The 12807-nt window shown below is 35.8% G+C and overlaps 1 protein-coding gene across 11 annotated transcripts in view; it reads left to right on the forward strand.

Annotated features, from left to right (window-relative positions):
* kcnc3b (potassium voltage-gated channel, Shaw-related subfamily, member 3b) overlaps positions 1-12807 on the forward strand; it is a 69496-nt gene that overhangs the window by 46389 nt on the left and 10300 nt on the right. For 9 of the 11 annotated variants that reach the window (XM_077245311.1, XM_077245317.1, XM_077245321.1 and 6 more), the window contains one exon: positions 2131-2319. In XM_077245311.1, the coding sequence (XP_077101426.1) occupies positions 2131-2319 (189 nt within the window). Of the gene's footprint in view, positions 1-2130; positions 2320-6111; positions 6133-12541; positions 12583-12807 lie in introns of all 11 variants that reach the window. The other 2 variants (XM_077245310.1, XM_077245316.1) reach the window with 2 other exon arrangements.

Consider the following 12807-nt stretch of genomic DNA (forward strand, 5'->3'; position numbering starts at 1 on the left):
ACGGCAGTGTAGGCTGCTGCTTTTGGGCTGTGTTCTGTACTCCAACTAAATTGATTTCGGGATGGTGCCGTAATATGCATCTGCATGTTGGACGTGTTGCCGGTCAATTGAGGATTAATTTAATGCACTTTCTGAGAATTTATATTTCAAGTTTTGGCTGCAAATTTCACGTCCATAATGCTGAAATTGCCAAATTTTAAATAATTTATCCTCAACTAGTTTTGTGGTGTAGGTCTACGTAGGCTATTTTATAATGTTAACTTCAAATAATACTAATAGTAATTTAAAGATGTGGTAGTTCTCATGGGCCTGAGGGGAGGGGAGGGGGGGAGGAGGGGGGGGATCCCCCCTTTAGATGATTCTCATGGGGGGGATTTTTTTTGTTTGAGGGGAGAAAGGGGGGGCATTTTTTCCAAACAAAATTATTACATTTATCTTGCCTAAATGTTTGCGCTCATTGCATTTTTACAATGGGGTAATAGCCTATTGTTGTTAAGAATTTACACATCACAAGGAAGCTTGATTTAAATTGTTTAATTAAATTGAAAAAAGTAGCACAAATAAATACAATAGAATAAAGATACAAATAAAGACAATTAAAGAGAAAAGTTTTTGAATAGGTCTAACACTAGTATTTATATACAGATACTGAATAAAGTAATCAAATGGAAAATAACACTGGGTAGTATTTTAGTCCTGAATAAATTAAATACATAGGCTATTAATCCTGATTCCTTTAACTTAAAGCCATCTTTTGTTGTTTTGACAACAAAATTAATGACAGACACATATGGCTGCCGTCACTTTAAGAGCTAGTGCACGGAGCCTGTGTTCATTATACTGGCATGCGTTTTATGTTTATTAAAAACAAACCCGACTATAGCCTATTTAGAGTATAGCCTACTCACAAAGACCGAAATTGACAATTTTGCGTGTTAAAGCAATATAATCCGCGAAAAATAGTTACTAGCCAGCTGTTTTTGAGGCGGATTTTCTATGAATGTGCGCATAGAAAATAATCTCAGAGAGCGCGCGAGCACTGATTAGTTTAAAATCGCTTGAATGTTTAAACTGGTAAGACTTAAAAAGACTTCAGTCACGATGCACTGCTGTCCCGATTGTGCAAGTGAATATTCCGTCATGTCCCGACCTTACAGTCTATGGTCCCGACTCCAAAACGCGAGTGTGTATTATCGCCGCAGCGCTTGATGCCTGCCTTGCACAAAACATTATGAGAAGAGATAGAAGACGCGCGGCACCGCTGAACACTCACGCTGTTTGTGAAATTGCGTCTGGAAGATAGTTGTTAAAAGAATGATTTTATTTTATTATCTGTGTGGATTACGATTGCGGGAATTTCCCACATTATAAATGGGAGACCTGCGGGAATGATTAGAATTATGCGCAATACCCGCGCCGAAATTCGAGCCCTGGTTCTGGACAGGAAGGATAACTCTGGGAGTTGGAAGGGGTGTGATCGCGATTCTGCCTTCTCACATCGCGATACAGGATCGTGGACCTGAGTATCGCGATTTCGATTTTATATCGCGTATCGTTACAGCCCTAATGTATATATGTGTATATATATATATATTTTTTGTAAATAGTAAACTCTAAACCTAGAAATTCAGTGCAGGACCATAGAAGCTAACAGAATTTACCATATCTGAACCAGATTATCATTAAGATTCACCCAGTTCAAAGTAACTTAATGAGAACTGGGGCTGTCATGCTGCCAAAAAAAAAAGTATCTTAAAAGTCCTCTATGCGATTCATGTGCTATACTTTAAGTCTTCTGAAACAATATGCTTAGTGTGAGGAACAGGTCAAAAGTAATTTTTCACTGCTACACAGCTAGGATCTTAAGATTGTTTTGTGACAGATCATTTCAATGGATTAAATTAGTTCTCAGAGCTGGTGTGAATGATTTGTTCACAAATGAACCCGATTCAGTTCTCAAATTCAACTCACTGACTCAAGAAATTAAAGTCAATCAGGTTTAGGACAAAATTAGTAGTAGTAATTAATGCCACAATTTTATGTATTTTCATGTAATCCACATTTTACCTAATTTAGGTCATCCTTCTCTCCTGTCTCACGCTTTCTGTGTTGATTCATGTCTCTCTTCAGACTCGAAGCAGAACGGTGACGCAGCCAGTGCCGCTCTAGCGAACGAGGACTGTCCAACAATCGATCAGGTTCTCAGTCCGGACGAGCGCAGCCCGATGGGCCGAACACAAGAGCGTTACCAGCAGGACAGAGCCTGCTTCCTCCTCAACACGCGAGAGTTTCGACCCACTGATGGGAACGTGCGGAAAGGTACGTTTAAATGCTTCTGCAAGCGAGTTACACACACACATTCACACAGTCTCGGCCCAATCCCAGCCTCTGTGCAAGATGTGTAAGATCTTAAAGATCCCTTTCTAACATAGTTTGCACACACAAGCATCCCCTAAAACCTGCCCATCTCACACACTCATGTCCATCTCTCCGAACATACTGATTACATAACCATAAACATCTCTGGGTTTTTTCACACTTGGGTGGTTTCACGAGGCTGAGAGCATTTATAATAATTTTGTCAAGTCAATTTTATTTATATAGCGCTTTTCACAATACACATTATTTCAAAGAAATCTATCAATTTATAATCAATATAAACAATCAAGCCAGCGAGATTAGCACGTCGCTTAACATGTGTGCTTCATAATGTTTGATATGCATATACTGTATATCCAACTGTATATATAGAGCTGTGCAATGGTTTAGTTGAAATTTTGTGATGATTGAAATAATCAAGCAGTCGAGAATTGCAATTTAGTTTATGCATATGAACAGAGCAAATAAAGTCTGACCCTGGAGCACTGGTCCAAGAAGCATTCACTTTAAACCCACTGTACAGTTCGTTTATATCATGCATTTCAATCAAAAAAGCATGCCAGGCTCACTTTATTTTCTCATCTGTGTCGTCAAATACTTCAGCTGTTTTGTATGGAGCATAATTTTTTTTTATAGAATTTTGCAAGCAGCAATTCACAAATCATAACTTAATTTATATTCACAAAATTCTATTAGCAAATGCCCATCCAACCAACAATTCTTAAATGCACAAGCACTTTTGCACATTTCTGAAAGTTTGTTTGTTGGATCTACATTTGTGAATCATCAAGTGTGTGTGAATGGCTATGGAAAATTATTTTATCTATCAGTTTTATCTATCATGTTTTACAGTAGAAATATCTTAACTTTCTTAAATCAAGAAACATTTATTTGAGAAGCAAAATTCCATCTGAAAAATATATTAAAAGTAAATGAGTTTATGTTTAAAACATGAGTGGGGTAAGAAAAATAAACTTAGTTCTAAGGGGAAAAAAATTGTCTTACCTCTTTGACAGATTTTTTTCTTTGTTTTTTTAAACATAAACTGAGGTAAACATTGCTGTTTGCAAATATATAAACTTTTTTGTTAATGTGAATAAGCTTACGTAATTTGTGTATCATATTTGTAAACGCATTCATTTTGAGACTATTTTAGCTCCATAGTTTAAGGTATGGCAGGATATAAGCAGCTTATGCTATTTTAATAAAATATTTTACATTTGCATGTAATCATTTAGCAGTGAAGTCATCAAAGTAAGGAAATCATCACAGAAATGTAATATTATTCAACAGCAATTTTCAATAAATAAATTAGATTAAATGCGAAGTCTGTCATTTCTGAGCCAATAGCGGCACCAAATGAAATTGCAGAGATATTGTCCAGCAAACATATAATCCCACTGTTAACTTACACCATTGGTTGACTCAATGCTAGTCATTAAAAACTAAAATGGTCAAAATCAGATCCATCCCCTCATTTAAGGCCAGGAACAGTGTGAATACAGAATGAACCAGTTTGTTTTTTGCTCCACTTCAAGGGATCTGAAGTTGGTTATTTTAGGATTCAAGTGTGAAAACATCCTTGAAAACACACTGACCTCTGAAAAATCTCTCTTTTGACATTTTTCCTCATCTCTTTTTTCTTTAATTTCTTTATTTTTGTTTGGTGTTTTTTTTTTTTTGCATGTCTAATTTTCCATAATAATACAACATTTCTCCTCCGTTTCTTTCCTCACATTCACTATCCTCTTCTTTTTCCCATCTATATTCCATTATCTCAATTTCTTTTTGCATTGCATTTTCCTTGATCCTTGGTCTTCATTTTCAGTGTCAAACCTTCTGTTACACACAACATCCCACAACACTTTTTGACCCTGTTCTGTCACCTCCAACAACCACACAAATCTCCTATCCATCCACAAAAACGCACAACAAATGACACGAACAATGTCCGATCCATGCACTCACAATTGTCAGAACTCGATATATCTCAGGTTTCCGTTCCCTCAACACAACCCGACGGATATTAATGCAAACTCCACCTTGGCATGGATCAAACCATAGTGATCAGAGGTAAAGACCAACCACAGAAATAGAAACATACAAACACATGCTCATAAAGTCGGATAATTAATGATCTAGGATATTTAACACAATTACACACACATTTACACCTGCATGGGTGTTTCGTTGTTGATGGGTGTAATCTTTCGTGTTGATGTTGTGTTGTTGTCCTAACAAACTGTCATTAGTTTCATCTGTTAAAGGAAATGAATCTAATGTTGTATGATGTTACTGAATATGAGTTTAAGTTTGGGTTTCACACACTCTCTGAAAAATAGAATTGCTCTTGTATGTTTTTGCAGATTGGCTCTCACCTCTTAAATTGCTGACTGTCCCACTCTGGACAGTCAATGCCAAAAATGTTTGTGCACTGTGGACAATTTATCACCCACTTTAACACTCGGCATGTAGAAACTCAGCAGAAATACAATGAGATGACACAAATCTTACTATAAAAGTGCATTTTTCTGACACTGTGTGTAGAGGACAGTAGACTAGCAATCAAATGTGTTTAATGGAATATTCCAGGTTTATTTTTAAAGAAATAATTGCTTTTATTCAGCAAGGACACAGTAAATTGATCAAAAGTGACAGTAAAGACCATTTTAATGTCACAAAATATATATAATTCAAATAAATGCTGTTTTTTCCCACTTTCTTTTCATCTATTCATCCTGACAAAAAATTTGGATCACAGTTTCTACAAAAATATTTAGCAGAAAAAAAAAGTTTTCAACTGATAATAATCTATATAATAAATGTTTCTTGAGCATCAAATCATCATATTGAAATGTTTTCTGAAGGATCATGTGACACTGAAGACTGGAGTAATGATGCTGATTTATTCACAGGAATAAATTACATATTCAAATATATTCAAATAGAAAATAGTTATTCTAAATTGTAATAATATTTCACAATCTTACTTTTTTTACTGTATTTTTGATCAATTAAATGCAGGCCCAAAATTTTTAACGGTAAATAAATAAATTAACGTTACAATTTATGTGAATAGTGAAACTGTTTAACATCATTACACTAACATGTTTGAGAGCAGAATCCAGCGATTGACCAATCAGATTTGAGTATCACAGAAAAATGCATTGGTCATTTTATCACACTAGTCTCAAGCCATCACATGTAATGTTTAAGTGTTAACATACAATTTAATAGCTGTACTTTGTTGATTTGCTGTGCTGTTCATGTCTATGATTGTGAAATAATCCAAATTATTAGGTTGAAAATAAGCTGGAATATTTCTTTAAAGATCCTTTGAAATGTTGCATATACTGTATATATGTTTTTACGATGTTAAAAAAGAAGAGAGCAGAAACCCAATCTTTACTCGGATGTATTCAGGTCTGTTACACTAACCTCATACTCTCTGTAATGAGAAAAACATGCATATGGGACAAAGTTGGACACTATAGTGTTGTGTAACAAAGATTGTTTTCAATTTCATATGAGATCCAGTGCAATTACAAATGGAACTGCACCTGCTGCAGTGTGTGTGTGTGTGTGTGTGTGTGTGTGTGTGTGTGTGTGTGTGTGTGTGTGTGTGTGTGTGTGTGTGTGTGTGTGTGTGTGTGTGTGTGTGTGTGTGTGTGTGTGTGTGTGTGTGTGGTTTTCAGTGGGATCTCACACGCTCTGTATTGTCTTTTTCTTCAGGTTGTGTCATATCCCGCGTTTGTATGTTGGCTACTTCAAATATTCTCTCACTGTTCTACTGTCTCCCCCGTCCTCCTCCTCGCTGTGTGTGCGTGCGTGCGTTGTGTTTGTTGTGATGTGACGTGGCTTATTGTGTTTTCCATGTGTTTCCCTCACTCTTCCACTGACCTTTAACCCTGGAGTGATGGAGGGCGCGCACGTGCGCACCAAGGCAACACGTAAAAATGCACACACATAGAAAAACTAACTCGAAGGTTGCTTAGGTGTTCGCTGTGCTGAGTCGAATCACCTCAAGTTAAAGGTCAGGGGTCGATAGAGGTCAATGTGAATTCAAATGAGCACGAGTTTTCGGTTCTGTGCCATGCTGCAAACACTGTGCGGGCAACATTGACTCAAAAACATATTTGGGCCTAAATGTAAGATTTATTTATATATTTGAATTGCATAAACATTTTTTACACACTGAGTTAATATGCAATTCAAATACATAATCTAAAATTTAGCCTAAATATTTTTGGAGTGGATGTTGCTGCCGATCGCAACAGTGAGGGGAAAAAGTAAAGATGGATGTAGAAAAAGAGTGTTTATGTGTGGCACAGATTCCTACGAATCTGCTCATACAACCTCAACCTGCTTCAGTTCCTAGCGTTGCCGGAATCTCCTACATGTGTGTGACAGACTGTGTGTTAGCTCTTGTTTTTGAGGTGTGTGTATGTGTGCTGTGTAACTGACGTCTGACAGACTGGTTGACAGACAGACACTGGGATATTTGGACAGACTCACAGACAGACTGACGTAGAGCAGGTAAGAAGGAACCGTGGTAAAAGCCAAGCCTGTGTTTTCCCAGCACCTATCCTGGGCTTGAGCAACACATCGTCTTCTGGGACGCAGTCGCTCTATCACTTTTAACATCCAGAGACCCTATAGATGCAGAAATAACATTATGTTAAGCTTTAAAGACCAGTGACCAGTGTCGGTTGAGGATATGTATGTGTATGTGTGAGTTCTGTAACATGGCATCTTAGCTAAACTGCCAGGCTCTGTTTCAAAACCTAGTGAGCGAACATCTACATATAGTATAGAGCATATGGAGCTACTACTACAATAGTTACATTAATAACATATATTCCAACCTGACATTAGAAATGAAAATCTCTGTCATATTCTCTCTAATAAATCTCTAATATTCTCTGATTTAAGGGTGTCATGTGATGAGGAACTTGAGAGTCAGCGATCACCATGAAATAAAGTAGTTTTTTAAATACAATGAGAATCAACCAATTTACTTCTTGTTGCAAAAAACAAATAAACTGAATCTGACAGTCAGTGATGTTTTAAGTTTTAGTAGTTTTGTATTTTTGTCATTTTCGTTTCTATTTAGCTTTGATTTATTTTTATTTCAACTTTAGTTTTAGTCATTTTAGAACTTTATTCCAAAGCAACATTTCAAATTTTCATTTAAGTTTTATGTTTTTCATCTAATGTTTCTATTTTATTTCAGATTTATTTCAATCAATAAAATGATTTTTAATAGTTTTAGACAATAATAACAACACTGGTTTGAAAATGTATATAAGCAATAGCGAATTGCACACCAACATTTAATATTTGGGGTATGGGTTTGTTCAAATCACTAATTCTAGGTATAAAATAATGAAATAAGCATAGAAATAATTGATGAGAAAATAACTAAATATTCGTGGCAAGCACCCTAATTATGCGGCCTTGATAAGATACCTTGTTTTGGCCACGACATAAGGTGGAACCATATGGAACGTTCATGAAAAACACAATCCCATAATGCATTGTGATTTTCATCGAAAAAGACATGGCATGGTAAATGGTTTCATGCATTTAAAATGCACTATTTCAGCCATTATTTGAGTGTTATTTGTGCAACTGCTGACGTCAGTCCTCACTGGAATCAACTGCAAGCATCCGTCGAGTCTCCCGGGCGCTTCGGCACTATTTGTGTGGTGTGTGAGTAACCATTAACACAGTTAGTGGCCATGGAGAGCATTTCAGACCAGTCACTTATGAGGCTCCGTTTCAGCTAGGATGCTGCCTTAGAAGCTAACAGACTATGTAGACTGCAAGTTAGCACACTGGGGTTTGGAACAGAGCCATAGTGCCTCGTCAAACAGACATTAGACTGTTAATTGGGCACGATACAGTGAGTGTAAACTGTGTGAGTGAGTCTGTGCCAATGGGAGTTGATTTAAGATCTAAATATACTCCTGCCATCTGTGGAACCTATACAGACACACACATATTGCTCTGGGTGTTAAAACGATCTCTTCCTGTGCAATATAATCCCTAAATGCTGTTCACTGTTCTTAGAGGAGTGTGTGTGTGTGTGTGTGTGTGTGTGTGTGTCTGGGTGTGCGCACCGACCTGCCCTGCTGTAATGCTGTTTGCATGAGGCTATTTGCTCAGAGTCAAAGTCAGTATCAGACAACTGAAGTCTCTGTGAAGGATTTCTGTAAGCCATTGTGAGTTCTCTTTCCCTCTCTGTGTGTCTCTCTATCTTCTGTTGTCTTCCTCCATGTCCTGTTGTTTGTCTTGTATGTTTATTATCTTGTTCCAACTGGTCATTTTCCGTGTATGTTCAACTGGTCAAAGTTCATCAATGCCCTGTTTTCTGGGCCACACTTACAAGCAAACATCAGTTTCATTGAAGCAACTACAATAGTTTATACTTTATTCGAGACTAAAAGCGAATATAATTTTAAAGGGGTCATATCATAACATAATGAACCAAATATTCCTCAATCTTTTTAGATAAAACATTCATTATCATAAGTCTTATTGCTATTTATTGATTCATATTTTAATGTTTTATTTTTGTATATTGTAATATTGATTGTAATATATTTTTAATATTCATAATTATTATTTTTTTTAAAATTTTTAAGTTTTATTGCTGTATAATTATTTATTTTTAAGATTTTATTATTTTAATATTTTCATTTTTATTTTAATAAATCCAGCAAAGTTGCAAGTGCAACTGAATGTGGCAATCAGCATGCATTTAAAAAAAAATATATATATATATATATATATATAAAAAAAAATGTTTATATGTGATATAATAAATCAAGTATTCCTACCTTCAAAGGGATAGTTCACCCGAAAAATGAAAAATCTGTCAGTATTTACTCACCCTCATGTTGTTCCAGCCCCGTAAGATTTTCGTTCATCATCGGAACACGAATTAAGATATTTTTGATTAAATATGAGAGCTGGATCACTCCTCAAATGGGCTTCTGTGTAATTGAAACTTGCCAGCCCAGAAAGTTAGTAAAGACATTGTTTAAAATAGTCCAAGTGACCACTGTGGCTCAACCCTTAGTTTATCAAGCAACGAGAATACATTTGTGCTAAAAAACAAAACAAAAATAATGACTTTATTCAACTATTCATTTTTTTTCTGTGTGTGCCTCTGAGTGAGTACACATAGTGTAACAGCGTAGCGCTTTTGTGTTGTACGTCAGAAAATAGGCTCACTATTGGCCGATGCTGGTCATGTGTGTGTGTTGCTGGCCAATAGTGAGCCTATGTTCTGACGTACAACCCAGAAGCGCTGTGCTGTTACACTACTCAGATTTAATCAAAAATATCTTAATTTGTGTTCCGATGATGGAGGTATTACGGGGTTGGAACAACATGAGGGTGAGTAAATACTGACAGAACTTTTGGTCGAACTAACCCTTTAATATGAAGGCAATTGAACTTGACAATCAGAGATAATCATGCATTTTCATTGTATGTAAAAAAAATTAAATAAAAAATAAAACCTTTTTTGCTGTTATACATAATATGATATGACCCCTTTATGGATTTAATTATATTTTGTTATTATTGAAGCACTATAAACTATTTCAAGAAAGCTGTAACGCGTGGGTGTCTTTCACATAACAGTCTCTCAGTTTATTGATATTTCCTTTATGTATACACAAATTGTAGCCTTAAGTTGCATTACAAGTTCAAAGTTATAGTCTTTATGAAACATGCCTTGAGCAGGACATTCAAAACTAAACAGGTGTGCTCTAGTTCCGTCAAGGCAACAGCATGAAATCTCTTTTTTCTCCATTAAAACAGGGTCTCCATCAGGTCTATATTTAGTCTGTGTAGTGAAGCGGTTATGCATTAGAGATGTGTAAATATTTGCCCTGATGATACGATTCAATTGTGGAATGCATCAGGAAATCTTAATTTTGGTTCAATTCAATTGGTATGATTCGTCATTATTTTCTAAAATAAACGCGTTCGAATACGTTTGTGTCAGAATTAGATTTGGTGGATTTTATCAAATTTAAATTGGATTTTGCATAAGAAATTAACACTGTAACATTAGGTATTATAGTAAGTATGATAAATTCTTACATTTTGGAATAAGTGCATTAAATTAACATTGTTAAATTAATGCATTTAGTTAAAGATCATTCATAAACTAAAATAACAGAGGGTTTATCACTCATATCATCACTCACACACACAGACACACTCCTTCCATGTCTTCTGTATATGTGTAGTTGTTAACGTTGCATGTGTGTGTTTGCAACTGTGCATTTCCTGTCTGCAAATATCACAACTTGTCATTTAGAAACCCATTTTTTGAACTATACATTAGTGTCATTGTTTACAGGCCTCCTATATATTGTCTAAAAATAAGCATTACTATTATTATTGTGCCATTGTGTTGTGCTAAACTAAAGGTTAACAAGTGGCACTGTTGAAGTTTAAGGACTAGTTTGATAACAGAGCAGTATCAGCGTATTTTATCTGTTCTCCTGTTACAGCACATTCCAGCAGTCAGCAGCCAGTCATGGTTGTGGTGTTCTGTGTTCTGGTCACAAGCCGATCGATAGAGCTTAATTGTGGGTAATGTGAGCTCTCTCTATAGCTAACAGTCCAGCGGTCGATATACTGCCGGAACAGCCTGAGCTGTAATAAAGCTTTCACAGCACACATGTAGACCTAAGCAACATATATGACAGAAAACAGGACTGGGCAGTGGGTGTTGACACAAATTTCATAAGCTTGCAATTCGATTCAGTTCCCAATCTCGATTTGATATCGTTTAATTAGCATACATATATAAGATACTGTAAATGTAAATTTCTATCAACTATGTAAACAGGAAACCCTGTCATTTGGTATTACTGTAATATTAAAGGTTAAAATTAACAACAGATTTGTATAAAAACATTTAAATTGAATATAAGGTAGTTTTATGATGATTACTTTTTAATAATATAATTATGTTTCTACTCCAATTCGTTGATGAAATATAAAACATTTAAAGATGGCAGTATAACTTGTTTTTAATGATGTATTTATACAAACATACAATAAAGAAATTTTATGTAAAAATATAATGAATATGTAATTGAGTGCATTTTTCTAGCTAACGTAAGTTTATGGTCACTGAATGGCTTTTCTGAGGTTAGGTCTACTTGTATTCTAACTTTGAGCTGTTGTTTACGTATTTTCGTCAATAAACCATTATTACAAGATTACATGAGATATAATGCGGATTTTGGAAAGTTGTAAGTTACTGTATCTTTCAACATACCCTCTGATGTTCGTGTTTATTTCGTGGTTGTAAAGCGGAAATAAAGCGGAAGAGATGAGTTGACGCGCGCTGCGCGCTACCGCTTCACTTGAACTGAGATTTGTCACGTCACAATAAAGAGCGCCAAGAAGGTATTTATCGTTTAAATTTCGCATTAAAATTTACAGAGTTTGAAAGCTGAGCCTTTCGTGTGTTCAAGTCTTGTCGGACAGATCGTATTTACGAGTTGAAGGCGCACATATAACGCCACCACAAAGTTGTAAACACGAATTGAAATCTCAGCCTTGAAGTGCTATTGGAAGTATCATATTAGTCTCCTAGTTAATAAATAATGGACATGACCCTCTCAAGTCAAGTCAAAATGCGATGAGCTCGTAATCATTACTTCAGAAGTGGGAAGTAGGAAAGGTGCGATAGCACGTGAAGGCAGCATTAAGTTAACAGTATTAGCAAACGCTTCATTTAAAAATTAAAAAGGCACAATGCACTTTTGGGATTTTTTGGAAGGGAGGAGCGCTGCAAATAATGTGAAGAGTGTTAGTGAAGACGATTAAACCGAAATTTATATTTTCAACCCAGCCCTAACATAAACACCCAATCCTCAATCACACCCATTATTGCCTCAACTTATCAGGGTGTCATCATTATCATCATTATCCAATAGCCTAACTGATGCTGTACGGTGGTCGCATGGACTGTGGCGTTTATTAAAGATTATCATTTTATTAGGGCATCTAAATGTGGTTCTGATATTTGCACACCCCTTTTTTTTGTTCTTTCATGTCATTCACTCTCTTTTTAACTCTTTCCACTGTGTGACTAACACTCATCTCATCCTTCATTCGCCTCCAGGCCGTCAGTGCAGCACCAGAGTTTCTAATGCGTGACTATGGGTAGGTACATCAACTGTTTAAAATTGTTCTGTACATGTTCAAACAGTAAACACTTCTTTATGAGCTTTTCCTGGTTCACTGTAGGTATGCAAATCTTGTAGCACTCATCATACTGAGCGATCTGAACATGGTAATATTATAAAATATTACATGTACATGATAAGAAATATAAAATAAACTATAACGCACCTACATTAGCATGAGAGGTATCAAAGCTGTTGTGGG

The sequence above is a fragment of the Siphateles boraxobius genome, unplaced genomic scaffold (assembly GCF_051911475.1).
Source record: "Siphateles boraxobius isolate OS27281-9 unplaced genomic scaffold, OSU_SipBor_1 26, whole genome shotgun sequence".
Taxonomy (NCBI): domain Eukaryota; kingdom Metazoa; phylum Chordata; class Actinopteri; order Cypriniformes; family Leuciscidae; genus Siphateles; species Siphateles boraxobius.